The 15307-nt window shown below is 53.0% G+C and overlaps 4 protein-coding genes and 1 long non-coding RNA gene across 8 annotated transcripts in view; 2 read left to right on the forward strand and 3 right to left on the reverse strand.

Moving 5' to 3' along the window:
* The first annotated feature begins 17 nt into the window (after positions 1-17).
* Lrrc14 (leucine rich repeat containing 14) lies at positions 18-4483 on the forward strand. 3 transcript variants are annotated; one of them, XM_028778883.1, is made up of 4 exons: positions 18-302; positions 2240-2593; positions 2774-3358; positions 3456-4483. In XM_028778883.1, the coding sequence occupies exons 2-4, from the start codon at positions 2265-2267 to the stop codon at positions 4021-4023; spliced, it is 1482 nt and encodes a 493-aa protein (XP_028634716.1). In that variant the 5' UTR covers positions 18-302; positions 2240-2264; the 3' UTR covers positions 4024-4483. The 3 variants fall into 3 exon arrangements, with proteins under 3 accessions (XP_028634716.1, XP_028634714.1, XP_028634715.1); XM_028778881.1 differs by lacking the exon at positions 18-302 and adding an exon at positions 313-463; XM_028778882.1 differs by lacking the exon at positions 18-302 and adding an exon at positions 358-936.
* Positions 4484-4682: 199 nt separating this feature from the next.
* Lrrc24 (leucine rich repeat containing 24) lies at positions 4683-8257 on the reverse strand. Its single transcript, XM_028778939.1, has 4 exons — positions 7955-8257; positions 7532-7810; positions 7219-7387; positions 4683-5691 (listed from the first exon to the last, which is right to left on the reverse strand). The coding sequence occupies exons 1-4, from the start codon at positions 8135-8137 to the stop codon at positions 4757-4759; spliced, it is 1566 nt and encodes a 521-aa protein (XP_028634772.1). The 5' UTR covers positions 8138-8257; the 3' UTR covers positions 4683-4756.
* Positions 8258-10724: 2467 nt separating this feature from the next.
* CUNH8orf82 (chromosome unknown C8orf82 homolog) lies at positions 10725-13114 on the reverse strand. Its single transcript, XM_028778818.1, has 3 exons — positions 12912-13114; positions 12437-12485; positions 10725-12247 (listed from the first exon to the last, which is right to left on the reverse strand). Exons 1-3 carry the CDS (start codon positions 13071-13073, stop codon positions 11802-11804), a joined length of 657 nt encoding a protein of 218 aa, XP_028634651.1. The 5' UTR covers positions 13074-13114; the 3' UTR covers positions 10725-11801.
* LOC114630583 lies at positions 12075-13270 on the forward strand. The gene is made up of 3 exons (XR_003712842.1): positions 12075-12245; positions 12317-12512; positions 13006-13270. It is a non-coding gene; the product is annotated as an uncharacterized LOC114630583 (long non-coding RNA).
* Positions 13243-15307, reverse strand: part of Arhgap39 (Rho GTPase activating protein 39) — an 86556-nt gene continuing 84491 nt past the window's right edge. Inside the window, exons 11-12 of one of the 2 annotated variants that reach the window (XM_028778816.1) lie at positions 14601-14770; positions 13243-14451 (exon numbers count right to left, since the gene is read on the reverse strand). In XM_028778816.1, the coding sequence (XP_028634649.1) occupies positions 14257-14451; positions 14601-14770 (365 nt within the window). In that variant the 3' untranslated portion in view covers positions 13243-14256. The remainder of the gene's footprint in view (positions 14452-14600; positions 14771-15307) is intronic. The other variant, XM_028778817.1, reaches the window with a different exon arrangement.

Here is a 15307-nt window from a genome sequence, read left to right on the forward strand (position 1 = left end):
GAGCGCCACAGCTCTGCGCGGCGCTGGGCGTGGCTAGCTGGGCTAGGAGGGGTTTGAGGCCTTAGTCGTGGGGGCGGATGAGCTGTGGCCGCGGGGCTGGGATTCGAGCCGGGCTAAGAGTCAGCAGCCGTTAGTGGTTAGGGCACTCGGACGGCAGGGTCGACGGGGACTGGCGCTTGAAGGCCACGGCTGAGGCGGATTCTCGGGAGGTGCCGCTGCGCGCGCGGGGATGGGCCGCAAGCGCAGGGCGACCTAGGGGCGGGTGAGGACGTTCCCGGCCTGTAGAAAACCGGCTGGCCCCAGTTAGTTGAATTTCCGGATTTTTCCCCCCCACGAAGGATCCGAGCGTGGGCGTCTGTATGCATCACTGTAGAGACCGCTGTGTCCTGTGTGCGGTAGCATCACCAAGAAGCAATCCTTACTTGGAGCCCAGGCCAGCTGCTTTCGTTATCTCTTATGACAGGTGCTTGATTGGCTTGTCCTGTCAGTTAGGCAGTCCTCACGAGATTATCTTAAGGTAGAGCCAGATCAAGGGTAGTCGCCCGGGGTTTCCCGGGGACCCGTGCCCTAAGAACTTGTACGAGGTGTTAGAAGTAAGCCAACCCCAGGTTTCTGCAGTCTTTTTTGGTCCCCACCCCTGTCTCGTGCTGCGGCTTTGCGTAAGGCCTAGGCCTTGGTTTTCCAATCTGTTATAGGGTGAAGATTGTAGCGTAGTTCTGAGGGTAAGGTGTTTTGCTTATAGGAAGTCTACTGACCCTGTGTAGCAGGAATCATTCAGCCTCGGGGTCTTTTGTATGGGGCCTCGAGAAAGCTGGAACGCTTCGGCAGTTTTGGCTTGGATCTTTGTGAATCCCGTGAATTTAAGACCTGGCTTCTCAGTACAGTGTTTTCTCAGTGAAGAGGAGGTACCCGAATAGGAGGCAAGGACCACAGAGGGTGAGAGTTGCTTTTCCTCAGGGATTTCTGTGCCTACTTATACCCTAGAAAACTGTTATTTCTGGAGTTCGAACTTAGGGCCTTGGTCTCAGAGGCTGCACACCATCTATACTCTGGATCCTTTTTTTTTTTTTTTTAAAGACAAAAACAAAACAACAGAACCTGGCACTTACTAAGCTGTGTTAGACTTTTTTAAATCCATGGGCACATCTCTGTGGAGGGTTAGGATGTGGCTAGTGACTCTGGGGGAATTCTCTTTAACTGTTGTCAGTCTGATGGGAAGAAAAGTCTCGGATTTATTTCACTTTAGAAAATATTTACTTTCCCTTAGTTGTATGTGTGTCCACAATGTGCATGCAAAAGCTCTCAGGTCAAAAGTGGGCTGCATCAGTTACATATGGCTGTGACATACCATGTTGGTTCTAGAAACCACACTGGAGTCTTTTGCAAGACTGGTAACTGCTCTTAAGTGCTGAACCATCTCTGCACCCCCTTATTTTACAAACAAACACCCAAATCTGCTGGAACTCAATACTAGTCAGCCAGTAAGCTTCAGGGAGTCTTCTGCTGACTCCAGTGCTGGGTTTATTGAGTTGTGTCACCTGTATCCTGCTTTTATGTAGGTTCTGGAAGTCTGAAATCAGGTCCTCAATGTTCGGCAAGCACTATACAAAAAAGTATCTCCCAGCTCCTTGTTTTCTCTTCTCTTTTCCTTCTTTTTTTTTTTTTCTAAGATGTTACTATGTAAGGATAAATTGACTATAAATACACTAGGTGGGCCTCGGACTCATATCTACCTGCCTCTTGCCTTCCCCCTGTAATTGACGATGTACAACTTGATGCCTAGCCCTTACCTTACTTTTGAGGAATGATTTCTGAGTCCTAGTTATGATTTGGGAGGCCTACAGTCTCAGCACTGGGCCCTGCGGAGTAGCAGCTCTTCATGAGAAGGCCACACGTAAACAAACCTGTTACTGACAGTGCTACACTGTGTGTTCTGCTTGACACTTTGTTTACCCCATGTCTCCTGTCCACACTGCACAGTGCCAAGTGTGATGGCACATGCTTGTGATCCCAGAAGAGGCAGGAGGATTGCTACAAATTCAGGACAAGCTTGGGCTATAGAGTGGGACCTTGTCTCAAGCCAAACATAGAAACTTTCCTTTTGTGCACCTGTTCTCTACTAACTGACAACTCCATGTCAGATACCTCGGTGGCCTTTGTGCCACTGATAACTCGGGGAGGGTGTGACCTGACACTGGCCTAGGGTTTGTCTTCCCTAATTAAGATCCCCCTCCTGCAGGTGGCTGTCTGCCCAGTCCAGCACCATGCACACGCTTGTGTTCCTCAGCACTCGTCAGGTGCTTCAGTGCCAGCCAGCTGCATGCCAGGCCCTGCCCCTGCTGCCCCGAGAACTCTTCCCTCTGCTGTTCAAGGTGGCCTTCATGGACAAGAAGACGGCTGTACTGCGTGAGCTGGTGCACACATGGCCTTTTCCCCTGCTCAGTTTCCAGCAGCTGCTGCAGGAATGTGCCCACTGCAGTCGAGCCCTGCTGCAAGAGCGGCTCAGCACAGAAAGCATGCAGGCTGTGATCCTAGGGCTGACCGCCCGGATTCACACTCGAGAAACAGAGGCTGGCACGCAACCCTTTTGCAGGTATGCATTTATCTAAGGGGCCCATAGGCTAGGGGTCCAACGAAGATTCCCTGAGTTGGTTCTGAGGTCAGAAAGAGCTCAATATGGAAATAGCCATATCTGTTGCTTCTGTACAAAGTAGCTGGGAGGGAAGTAGGTCTTTCTCCCTCATCCCCTGCCTCTGCCCGTCTCTGTTCCCAGGAAGCATGCATTGCGGGTACTGGACATGACTGGTCTCCTGGATGACGGTGTGGAGCAAGATCCGGAAACCATGAGCATGTGGGACTGTACAGCCGCTGTAGCCAGAACGTGCATTGCCCAGCAGCAGGGTGGGACTGCCAAGCCAGGGCTGTCACCCCTCCCTGTGGAAATCCGTGTAGACCTTCGGGTAAACCGGGCCTCCTATACATTCCTTCGTGAGGCACTCCAAAGTAGTGTGGACAGCCCACTGCGGCTGTGCTGCCGGGACCTCCGGGCTGAGGATCTGCCCATGCGCAACACTGTGGCCCTGCTGCAGCTTTTAGATGCAGGCTGTCTGCGCCGGATAGACCTGCGCTTCAATAACCTGGGCTTGCGTGGGCTGTCTGTCATTATCCCACACGTGGCCCGCTTTCAGCACCTAGCTAGCCTGAGGCTGCATTATGTGCATGGAGACTCGAGACAGCCTTCGGTGGATGGTGAGGACAACTTTCGCTACTTCCTAGCCCAGATGGGCCGGTTTACCTGTCTCCGGGAGCTCAGCATAGGCTCTTCGCTCCTTTCAGGCAGGCTGGATCAGCTGCTCAGGTGAGTGGGCTCTCCCATTGCTCTCCCTGTTTTATGTGAGGACATTCTCCTTATCCTACCTGCCCATGACCCTTCTGTAACCCCTTTGTCCCTGCAGTGCCCTGCAGAGGCCCCTGGAAAGCCTAGAGCTGGCCTTCTGTGCACTGCTGCCTGAGGACCTACGATTCCTGGCTCAGAGCTCTCATGCTGCCCACCTCAAAAAGCTGGATTTGAGTGGCAACGACCTGTCAGGCAACCAGCTGACACCTTTCCAGGGTCTACTACAGGCAGTGGCAGCCACACTGCTGCATCTTGAGCTGACTGAGTGCCAGCTTGCTGATGCTCAGCTGTTGGCCACACTGCCCACCCTAACTCGCTGTGCCAGTCTCCGTTACCTGGGTCTCTATGGCAACCCTTTGTCTATGGCAGGACTTAAAGAGCTGCTTCGGGACTCTGTGGTCCAGGCTGAGCTACGCACTGTGGTGCATCCTTTTCCTGTGGATTGCTATGAGGGTCTTCCTTGGCCACCACCTGCCTCTGTCCTTCTGGAAGCCTCCATCAATGAGGAGAAGTTTGCCCGTGTGGAAGCTGAGTTACACCAGCTGCTGTTAGCCTCAGGCCGTGCCCATGTACTCTGGACCACAGACATCTACGGCCGGCTGGCTTCAGACTATTTTAGCCTCTGATCTCCAGGGTCTTTGATGAAGCCTGACACAAAGGCTCCTGTCTTAGGTTTTCTGCAGTTTGCCTTTCTCCTGGGTATACCTGGAGTTACCTCTGCTTTCTGCAGTATCCTTCACCTGCTCCCAGTGTCTGGCTGCCTGTTGGCATCTCGGGCCTGTGCTCCCTGGTTCTGTATGATGTACTTGTTGGTTCTGCTGGGTTGCAGTCTCTCTGTAGAAGACGGTTCCTGAACACATCCCGTGCCCTTAGCAGGAGTGCAGTGCACTGAGGTAGATATTAGGGTGATTTGCTTCAGGGCACCTTGGGGTCTTATACTGTGTACCCTGCCTGGCACCCTATTACCTGGCTCTGGAGGGTGTGAGTAAGGTACAAACGTGCAGTATCTGGAATGTGAATTTCTGGGGTTTTTTGATGTGTGTGTCCTAATTGGATGGGAAAGACTTACCTGCATTTCTAGTGTTCCTTTATCGTGACCAGCTGTCAATCTGTCACCCAATCTACTGCCCCGCTCCCTAGTTTATAAGTAGGTTATCCCACTATTCTTAGTGTCCAGAGCCAGGGTGGATCGCCAGGGCTGGCAGCGGGAGGAAAACAGCTTATCCATGGCCCAACCCACAACTCCCACCAGGCCGCCCCAACACACTCAGCGGAGAAGCCTGGCTTCAACTTTACTTTGAGCATGCGCGGAGCTGCACCGGCCAATCCCCAGTGCCTACGTCATTTATCTGCGCAAGCTCAGCAATGGATCTCATAGGCCACACGTGTAGGGAGGCGTAGCCCAGACCTGAGCCCCTCCGGGGGATTGTGTTGAGGGGCGTCCTCTGGCGGTACCTCTGGGAACAGGGGCTTGGACCGGTCAATGACGAACATCTCGTGTCCATGGTCATCACGGAGCTCCTCGAGCTGTGCGAAGGTGCAAGGCCCATCCGAATAGTCATTCACAAATAGGGTGCCTTCCCCTGACGCCACAGGCACCTTTTTCCGCCGGCGTCGGCGTCGACAGATCATAGCTGCCAACAACAGCGCGGTGAGCGCCAGCAGCGCTATGGCTGCTGTGATCGCTGTCTGCGTTGCTAGGCCCAGGGCTCGGAAGGCCATGCTACCTGCCTCATGCTGGGGTTCATGTCCCACAGGGCGTGTGGCGGGGGCTTGCGGGGCGGGTAGCTGCTGTGACTGCTGCCGGGATGCGTTGACCAATAGATGAAAGGGCACACGCGCTTTGCCACCTGCATTGGCGGCCTCGCATTCGTACTTGCCTGCGTGAGCCAGTGTGATGTTGGTGAGGAAGAGCATGCCGCTGCCAGTGTCACGGGTGGCATGCCCGCCCAGGCCTGGTGCCCCACCTTCCAGCTGGGCCTGGGCTTGAGGCTTACCATCGCGAGGCTGGGGCACCTTTCTCCAGACCACCAGGGGCTGTGGGTAGCCTGATGCCTGACAGGCTACCTGCAGGTCCTCCCCCAGATTAGCTGTGAGCTCCTGGGGCTCCACGTTCACAGAGGGGGGAATGCAGATGAGGCTCCCACCAGATACTTCTAGCAGACTCTGTAGCGCCAGGCGTGGGGGCTCTGCACATGTGATCTTCTTGTCTCTGGAGCTCAGAAGCCGTCGGCCCCTCTCTTTGATCCAAGAGCCCAGCCAGTGAAGGGCACAATCACAACGCCATGGGTTCTCTGTAGGTCAGAATACAAACAGAAGCCCGTATCTACCTCTTACAGATGCCTATAGAGTTCCAGAATCCTTGTCACCTCTTCCCTCCAAGTTCCTAGGAATGTTTGTGATCACAGTTCCTGAAAAAGCATCAGATTCTCTGAAGCCCCAGCTTTGTAAGCCTCCACATCTCTGCATATTTCAGCAGCCCTATTGTCGAATGAGCTTTCCAGCTTTGCCTGGCTCCCCGATGACAAGTTATAAGAGCTTCAAGTCTCTACACACAAAGTTCCAGTGCCACCCAGAAAAACCCTGTCTTAAAAACCAAAACAAAGCCGGGCGGTGGTGGCGCACGCCTTTAATCCCAGCACTCGGGAGGCAGAGGCAGGCGGATTTCTGTGTTCGAGGCCAGCCTGGTCTACAGAGTGAGTTCCAGGACAGCCCGGGCTATACAGAGAAACCCTGTCTCGAAAAACCAAAAAAAAAAAAAAAAAAACCAAAACAAAAAAAAAGAGCTTCAATTCTGTTAAGTTATTCTGCAGAATGTGAACCTTGCTTCCTTAAATAGATGCATAAACTGTAACTCTTAACAGCACTCCCTGGTGGTCCCTTGCTAAGGCTGAGGGTTCTGGTGTGGCCCTGCAAAGTAATGTCCATTGGCTGTCATAGTGAAGCAAGACAGAAAAGGGAAAATTATAGGGGCACAGGAAGGGGGGCAAGTCCCCATAGAATACTTTGAAGATTGCCAACATAACAATACTCCCTTTACACTTAGAAAAATACTTAAATAGTAGGGAAACATAAGCATATATCTGTGATCCTCAAGAATGACTTTGCTTTTTTTGTAGGTAATTTCTAGGGGAATCACAGGACTAAGTCTTCATTTGCAGTAAGGGAATCTTTCTTGGCAACCCTTGTTACTTGGGCATTTGCACTAACCTCTGTATCCCTATCCAATGCATAGGCACCACCCTATGACTTCACTTAAGTGTTTGTTTGTTTTATTTTCAATACAGGGTTTCTCTGTGTAACCCTGGCTGTCCTGGAACTCAATTTTTATAGACCAAGTTGGTCTCGAACTCAGAAATCCTTCTGCCTCTGCCTCCCAAGTGCTGGGACTAAAGGCTTGTTCATGTAGATTCTTTAATAGTCCTTTCAAGTGTAATTTCTGAAGCTATCAAACTCAGTATATATGACTATCCTAAAGGCACTTATTTTGTAAAACCCACACCAAGGCTCTTGGTGTGTTTTCCTTCCATAGCACTTGTCTTAACCCTCATGTTTCAAATCTATGTTAAAGTCCCTTTTAATAAATCCAAACTCCGTTACATCTTAGTTATTCTGAAATCATCGTCTGAAGTAGAATCTGGCTCAACATCAGTCAGGGACTGTAAAGAATTAAGGGAGCTCCCCAGGTTGGTGTAGCCACAGTCTGGCTCTGCGGCTGTTCCTATCACCGCTGACAATAGGAATCCATTGTGTGTACCTAAGCCTGCTTCTCCCTGCTGGTACTGCTGTGGACTAAGAGACCCATACCAAAGAAGAGGTACCTGTGAGGCGTAGCACTTGTAGGCTGCTCAGAGGCTGTAGGGCCTCCTTGCTGATGGTGCCCAGTTGGTTCCTGCTGAGGTCCAGTAGGGCCAGGGAGGAAAGCCCAGCCAGGGCCTGGTCCTCCAGTAATTCAATGCTGTTTTCTTGAAGATGAAGTTCCTGTAGTCGCTGAAGTAGGGACAAAAAATCATCAGAGAAAAGGGCCATGGGTAGCTAGACATGGTTGACTTCTCTTCCCACTAACCTCTCCCACCAGTAGGGCAGTTATGGATATCACAGCAAGATACAGAAGTTTTGGCTTTTGTTGCTTACCGGCAGATGTAAGAAGGTGAAATCCAGCAGCTTCGCCAGCTGGTTTCCAGCCAGGTAAAGCACACGAAGCTGGACCAAGCCCACAAATGCGCCACCACGCAATCCCCGAAGCCGGTTGCCGGTGAGCGCCAGTTCAAGCAGGCGGGGCTGTGCACGGAAGGCGCCTGACTCCAGCGCACGTAGGGTATTGTTGTGCAGGTAGAGGTGACGCAGGGCAGCGAGAGGGGCCAGGGCACCTTGCTCCAGGTGCGCGATGCTGTTGTCTTGCAAGAACAGCGTCTGAAGGTTGTGGGGACGAAACGATTACTTCATTGTGGGGCATGTCCTAGTGACCTTCCGCTACACCTCTTACACACTCGATTCCGGTGGGCACTGTAGCCCATTACTCCAATCCAAGGCCCTCCAGTCCCACAGAGTGCCCACCTGCGTCCCCGGAGGGATTCCCGGTGGGACCACACGCAACCGTAGGGCGCCACACTCCACTGTGGCGCTGTAGCAGCGGCAGGCGGCGGGACAGCCAGTGGCGCGGGGTGGGAGTCCAGGCAGCAGCGGCAGCAGCAATAACCCCAGCAGTAGCAGCAGCAGCGCAGGGGCCCCTGGGGCCATTTCCGAAGAGCCCCACCAGGAAGCTGTGGCTTCCCCAGGGAACGGACCCGGATGGGATGCGCCTCCTGAAACAGGTTAGCAGGCCAGTGCTAACATTATCCAGCCAGCGCTTGAGCAGGAATGTAATGCCAGGCATGATGGGTTATGCGCTTAACCTAAACACTGAGGAAGCTGAGACAGCCGGATTGTTGTAAGTTCAAGGCCAGGTCTAGGCTATATGTTCCCGGCCAGGTTGGCTGGACCACAGTGAGACTTAGTACTCAGGCGCCAGGCAGTGGTGGCACAGCCTTTAATCTCAGAATTTACTTGGGAGACAGATCTCTATGAGTTTGCCTTCTACAGAGTGAGACAAGGCTACACAGAGAAACTCTGACTTGAAAAACCAAACAAAAACAAAAAACGAAAACAAAAACAAACCAGCACTCAGGCCACAGAGGAAGGCAGATCTCTATGAGTTGAGGCCAGACTGGTCTACATAGTGAGTTCCAGGTTGGTCAGGCTGCATATATAGTGAGATCCTGTCTTAGAAAGAGAGAAAGGAAGAAAGAAAGAAGGAAAGAAAGAAAGAGCCCCCCATCCCCCTTTTACTCTTGGCAAAACCTGTACGAAGGCACCAAAGTAGCTACACAAGTAAAGACACTAGTCTGGCAAGCCTGGTGACCTGAGCTGCATCTACCCAACCAACATAAAGGTGGAAAAAAAGAAACACTCGACAAAGGCGGCCTCTGACTTGTAGTATTTCCCTACTACCAACCAATGCAGTGCGTTTTTTAAAAAGGAAACAAACAACCCCCCACCCCCAAACAAAACCAAAAGCAATCTTTCCTCAATGGTCCTTACCTTGCCCTAGGCCTCTTCCTGTGCCTATACTGAGAGCTTCCTGCCCTTCACCAGCGTGACAGCCCCATCACTGGGCTCTCCTTGGTTCCCAGAAGCAACAGGATGTAACTTGGGAACTGCCTGGGTAGTAAAATCCAGGGCAATTACCCAGGTGTGAGCAAAAAGAGAGGGCTCCGGGCCCCTTGGTCTCACCCGGTGGGTCCTGACATCAGCATAAAGTTCAGCACTGATCGAGAACTTCTTTGTGCCTCAACACAAGAGCAAGGGATCCCACGTGATCTTGGCCCATATGATCCCACCTTATGGTTCATTTGTCATGATCTGAGAGGTATGTGGGGGAGAAACAGTGGTCACAGCGTAGCTTGATGAGGTCCCTGATCCTCCTGTTGTAGGGATAGAGGTGGGTAGAAAACTCACCAAGAGTTAGGCTTTTCCTTGGGGGTAACTCATACATTTTATTTCCTTTTAGACAGGGTCTACTATATTTCTCTGGTTGGCCTGGAAATCCTTATGTGGATGGCCTCAAACCCAGAGATGTCTGTCTCCAAGTGCTGAGACACTCACTTGTCTTTCTTTCCTCTTTTCTTTCTTTTTTTAAAGACAGGCTCTCACTATGTATGCAGCCCTGACCAACCTGGAACTCGTAGGCCTATGGTACTATGTCTAGCTCACTCTTAACATTTTCTTAAAAAGAAATTGTTTTATGTGGATGAGTGTTTTGCTGTGCATGTATGTGTGTGCATCTCGTGCATACCTGGGACCCTCAAACGTGAGAAGAGGGCATCAGATCCCCTACAACTGAAGTTAGGATGGTTGTGAGCCATCATGTGGGTGCTGGGAATTCACCTCCAGCCCCACCAAGACAGGGTCTCTTTCTATGTGTCCATGACTATTCTGAAACTCTATGTAAAGCAGGCTGGCCTTGAACTCACAGAGATCCACCTATCTGTGCCTCTCTAATACTGGGATTAAAGGCCTGAGCCTCTACCCCTGACTGGTACTTCTAATTCTTTTGAGTCAGGGTCTTGCTGTACTTAAACTTGAGATATTCATAATCATGCTCCATGTGGTAAGATTACAAGGGTACACAATCACGTCTAGCTTTCTCAGGTAACTTTTAGAGAACGGAGGGATAAGACAAACAGCAGGAAAATCAGTTCAGAGCCCATGTCCCGGCCCTAAATCTGGTTCCAAACGGGTCTGTGTCTTTGGAGTAGATGAAAGTGTGTGTCCTGGCTGGGATGTGGGAGGAAACCTTACATCATCAACTGGTTTTTAATTTTCTTTTTTCCTCCTTTCTGGAGATTGACCTCAGTTTCTCCCACACACTAAGCACACAATTTACCACTGAGTTCCTATCATCACAACTGGGCATCTAGGTTTCCAGGTAGAATATGGGAGCAGGGATCTCCGATGCTGCAAAGAAATGTACTCTACAGTAGGTCATTGCATGTACCCGGGAACCTAGGGACAAGAGGACTAAGATCTAGTTCTAGCCACAATGAGCTGTGTTAAAGGTGGTAACCCGAAGCTGAAGAAGCCTGCTTTTTCTGAATTTAAGGAAGATAGGACCAAGGGTGCACTGTTCTCTTGTCTCTAGCGTCATTTGGCATGGTCTAATGTTTTAATACCAACTTATTCACTAGGTCTTTGTTCTGAGTCAAGTTGAACTGTACTAAGTGGCCTTGGTGTTTGTCTCAATTTTGCACCAATTGTAAGTCACATGATCATTTAAAGTCAATAGAGATGAGGCAGCACAGCAGTAAAGTTTTAATGGAATAGCTTTGGCGCAGGCAAAGGCAGTTCCTAGGTATCTCAGGACATGTGGAGCCCCAAGAAGTGGGGATGTTTGCTAGGTTTGATTTCCTGGCGCACAAATGACTGGCTGATCCCTGGCTCCAGGCCTCGCGCATCTGTTCAGCCTTCAGTAGCAAAGCCTTGATCTGTACGTTAGGGATCAGAGCTGCTACTTATGCAGAAGCCCAGATGTGCATCAGTGCAAGACAACCATGGCAGGAATAAGGGTCCCTTACTAGATGAGCCCAGAAATCCTTTTATCAGGACATGAACCTCTAATCCTGGGCAGGAGTGGGGTGTTGGTCTCCTGGGTGCCTATCTAGGCGGGAAGAGGGTGGAGAGGAGCCCTGTGTTCTCTGTCGGGCCCAGCTGAGGTCTCTGGCAGCCCTTGCGATCCGGCGCTTTTAACCAGCACTACCTCCCCTATCCGCCCCCTCCCGTTCCAGTGGGTCTGAAACTGCTCATTGAGGGTGTGGTTTCTATCCCCTTCCCACTGCCAGATCCTATGACCTTTTCTTGGTGCGGCAGTCAGAACCTAGAGGGTCCCGATCCCGCCCCCAAGCCCGATGACCTTGGGCTATGATCCCCCCCCCCCTCACCTGCTCCAGTGGCGAGCGACTCCCCGCGGTGCTTGCGGCTGCAAGACTGGAGAAGCGGCGGGGGGAGGGGGGGTGATTGGGGTGGGCGCGCACGCGCATCGGCCCACGCGCGCCTTGCGCCTGCCGCTCTGCCTGACGTGACCAGCGCAGGCCAATCCGTGGGATGCAAAGCCGGTGTAAAGGTTAGAGGTGGCCGAGAGAGGACCTCTGTAGGGACAGAGGATAGCAAAGCCGCGCCAGAACCTTGGACAGCGCCAACCTACCGTCGCCCTGGGCTCACCTCTGCGCGCACGCGCTCTCAGTCACCAGCGTGCAGGTGACAGCGGACATCTAGGTTAACCTGGAGTGCTGGAGCCGAGGGGTAACCTGCGAGTACTAAGAAATCCTGTGTTTGCCCTAACCCTCCCCACACAGCCCCAGCCAGGGTCTCAGGGCGGCGGGGCAGCGAGCAGCAGTGGGGCCAGATCCATAGTTAGGGCGATACGGCGACCTTGCCAGTGTACATGAGAAGGGACCGTGGGTGAGCTAGGCCCATACTCGAAGCAAGCGCTGAGCTCGAAGGCCAGGGCCGAGCGCACTAGACCCACTCCGCCTGCGCGCTCTGGGGCCGGGTGGTACAGGCGCCCATTGGCCGCCAGGGGTAGCAAGCGAGCCGGCTCGAAGGGTATGGCCAGCGCCTCGCCGCCGCCGCAGTAGGAGAGACGAGGTGACTCGCTGTCGGAAGCCAGGAGGTGCGTGAAGACCACTGGCCGGTCTTCACAGCGCAGGAAGTTACGTTCTCTGCCGCAAAGCGAGAGGAAGGGAAAGGAAGCCTCGTAGCGCCCGCTGTGGTTGGGTCTCAGGCGGGAGAAGAAAGTGACCAGGAACTGCAGGTCTGTGGGAACAAAAGGCACGATTGTCCATGCTGGGTGACCAAGTTTCTCAGACACGCTCCTTTTCCTAGGCATACCAGCACTGGCATGAGACAGCGGAACCCCCCCTTGTGGATGGGGGCTTCCCTCAGAGTCGGGGAGCCAAGGCCTTGAAGGGTAGAGACGTGAGGGAGCAGCGCAGTAAGCAATACCTTTGAAGCAGGTGATAAAGTTCTTCATTTTGGAGTCATCTAGGAAAAGCTGCAGACAGAAGTGACACAGTGGACAGTAAGTCCTAGCAAGAAAGCCGGTGGTGCTCGCTGTCCTTTTCTGTATAATGTGTGTGGGGGGGTATGTGAAAAGGCCCTGCGGACTTTCCCCACATCTACAGACAGGTTTCCAGTGCTGCAGCCCCCTCCCCCCATTCCTATCTCTAAAGCAGGCTTTAAATGTTTTTTCTCTAAAGCATTCGGCTCTGGGATTGGTGCTAGGACAGGCTAGTGTGGGCGGGACTGTGATGCGGTGTAAGTGGCTGGCCCCGGAATTTTCGGCTTCCAGCCAGGTCTTTGAAGGTTCAAAGCCACGCGTAGCACCTATCCCCAGGTCTCACCCCTAGAACTACTCCCCACCCAGTGCCGATTCCGCAGTTCCCTCAGGACTCCTCCCTCTGTCACACGCCAGGCACACCTGGCCTTGGTGATCCACATAGTAGAAATACTCGCGGGTTCTGGGCTCCGGGCTTTGGCCCTGTGTGTAGGAGACACGTTCGTCCCCACTGCAGGTCCGAGCTCTCTGCGACCTCGCCAAGACTAGAGCCAAGTTACGCACTGCCCCGCAAGGCGGCCACATCCTCCCACACCGGAAACAGATCAGACAGTGCAGTGCCTGGAGCTTTGGGTTCCACCGGCAGCCGTGCTCGGTGGGGGCGGAGCTGTTTGTCCCGCCCCCGGAAGTAGTTATGCGATGTAGATTTCCCCCCCTTCCTCCCCCATGTCAGAAGTAACCTGAAGCACAGGAAGCGAGTGTGCACTTGAACTTTATTCACACGGAGTACTGTCCCCTCGATCCACACGTCCGAGGAGCACCTGCGACCGATAGGTCTTGGAGAGGTCCAGGACCTGCCCCAGCGAGTTGCGGGCCTCCGCATGGGGGACTTTTGTTTTTAATAAATAAAAACTCTAAAAAATATATATATATATAAACAGGAGAAATGAAGTTTGACAACTGTTGGAACTCAGATTCCAGAATGGAAAACGCAGACGAGTCTAGGCAGGTCTCATCCACGCGCCGCCTGTGTGTGGAGTTTGATCAGAGGCCGCGAGGTCAAAGGAGGATGGTGCTAACTTGCTCAGCCCGAGGACCGCAATGGCAGTTCAAGAGATAAATAGCATCTGATTAAAACTATGTCCTTAGCAAACTTAGTTCTGACATCTGTCATTCTATTTATATCTTTATACACAAGTAGGCTGGGTATGGGATAGATTCTGTACTCAAAAAAAAAAACCCAACCCCCCAAAAAAGTCTTGCCCTCCCCCACCCATCCCCAAGAAAGCCTGCCTAGCCCTGGCCCTACCCCAGAGGGCTTTGGTTTGGGGCCTCCCCTTGCACAAAGACCGATTAGGCATTGCGCCGACGGAGCCGTGTCCTAGTGGTGGCCAGCACAGCTTTCCAGGGCGTTTCCAACTCCTTCAGGCCCCAGCCAGAGGCCCCTAGACTAGGGGGGGAGGGATCAGGGCGAGAGTGCCTTGGTGGAGGATTGCCCTGAACGGGGGACAAGGTCCTGTTGCCCTGAGCAACGCGGCATGTGCTTCAGCCGACCAGGAGGGCAGTGTCGCTCGGCTCCGGGAAACAGAAGGCACTTCTCGGGGCTGGCTTGCGACCGGCAGGGCGAGCTGGTACCCGCAGGAACTGCTTTGCCCGAGTGGGCCTGGGGCGGGGCGGGTGTCTGGCGGGGCCTGGCATGCTGCCTCGCGCTGGGGCTTTCCCTCCCACCTCCTTGGGTGTCACCCTAGCAGCAGTCCACAGCCGCGTGCTATAGCACGCCCTCCATGAAGCTGGTATCTAAATGCTGAATGAGCACTCGAAGGAAGGACATCTCCTTTCGTGTATTCTCAAAGATGACGCGAGGATCATCCGACTGGCAGCGCAGACAGTTGGGTGCCATCACCATAGCCAGGTTGCTGACGTCCATTTTGGTGATGGCTACATTGGCTGGCTGCACGAACACCTGTGTGAGGGGGTCCGGGTGAAGGGAGAGGAGGAGAGCAGAGTGGAGGGTAGGCGTAGCTATTACAGGATGAGCTGGGCAAAGTGGAAGGTTGGTTGGGAAGGATGGAAGGTGGGCGTGGTGTGGCACTGGGCGCAGAGCATGCATACCTGGAGGAAGCGAATGAGGTAGCACAGCACCATTCGGTTGATGCGCGGCAGCGCGTGCACCACGGCCACAGCAGCCTCCGGGCTCTCGTAGTGCGCAATGCATTGTTCGTAGAATTCATGAGGAATCAAGGGCTCTTCCAGCTCCCGATACCACAGTTTCAGCAGCGATGCTGAGGGTGAGAGTGACTTAGATGGTCTTGGCTTGGGGTCCCTAAGCCAAGCATCCACCAGAGGCCACGTCCAGTGAAACAGGGTGTATGGGAGGATATGGAATAGGCTGAAAAGGGTCCCTCTGGCTAAAGCCAGACTGAGCCCAGATCCCAGAGAAACAGGCTGCTGGAGGACCTGGGATCATTCTTGGCAGTACAGGTGTGTGTGTATGTGGCCACAATGACTACAAAATCAAATTTCTCACAAGGGTTGTATAGCTGTTGAAGGAGGTGGCTGAGAAAGCCCCAAGAGCTGTGGGCCAGGCTGCTCTGGAGGGGCAGAACCCTGGGTACACCAAGAACACTGACATGTCCAGTGTAGGAAAATGTCTATATAATTCTTCTAGAGGTAGGTGCCAGGGTTGAAGGATGGTGAGATACAGCCACAGAAGGACAGAGGGACAAGGCCACAGGGTGATCCTGAACAGGAGCCTGGGCCTGCATGGTTACCTGCTTTCTGGGATATGCATACAAGCCAACTCCTCAAAACTACTGAGT

The sequence above is a fragment of the Grammomys surdaster genome, unplaced genomic scaffold (genome assembly GCF_004785775.1).
Source record: "Grammomys surdaster isolate TR1022 unplaced genomic scaffold, NIH_TR_1.0 342, whole genome shotgun sequence".
NCBI classification, from domain to species: Eukaryota; Metazoa; Chordata; class Mammalia; order Rodentia; family Muridae; genus Grammomys; species Grammomys surdaster.

What these genes read in the sequence shown, in the direction of transcription:
- CUNH8orf82 (XM_028778818.1), bottom strand. Translation starts at nt 13,073, where the DNA reads ATGTGGCCGCCTTGCGGGGCAGTGCGTAACTTGGCTCTAGTCTTGGCG. An exon ending in ATGTGGATCACCAAGGCCAG is followed by an intron (nt 12,486 to 12,911) that starts GTGTGCCTGGCG and finishes TTCTGTCTGCAG; the next exon opens with CTTTTCCTAGATGACTCCAA. An exon ending in CTTTATCACCTGCTTCAAAG is followed by an intron (nt 12,248 to 12,436) that starts GTATTGCTTACT and finishes TTGTTCCCACAG; the next exon opens with ACCTGCAGTTCCTGGTCACT.
- Lrrc14 (XM_028778881.1), top strand. Translation starts at nt 360, where the DNA reads ATGCATCACTGTAGAGACCGCTGTGTCCTGTGTGCGGTAGCATCACCA. An exon ending in TTCGTTATCTCTTATGACAG is followed by an intron (nt 464 to 2,239) that starts GTGCTTGATTGG and finishes CCCCTCCTGCAG; the next exon opens with GTGGCTGTCTGCCCAGTCCA. An exon ending in GGCACGCAACCCTTTTGCAG is followed by an intron (nt 2,594 to 2,773) that starts GTATGCATTTAT and finishes CTCTGTTCCCAG; the next exon opens with GAAGCATGCATTGCGGGTAC.
- Lrrc24 (XM_028778939.1), bottom strand. Translation starts at nt 8,137, where the DNA reads ATGGCCCCAGGGGCCCCTGCGCTGCTGCTGCTACTGCTGGGGTTATTG. An exon ending in TCACCTTCTTACATCTGCCG is followed by an intron (nt 7,388 to 7,531) that starts GTAAGCAACAAA and finishes TCCCTACTTCAG; the next exon opens with CGACTACAGGAACTTCATCT. An exon ending in ACAAGTGCTACGCCTCACAG is followed by an intron (nt 5,692 to 7,218) that starts GTACCTCTTCTT and finishes TCTGACCTACAG; the next exon opens with AGAACCCATGGCGTTGTGAT.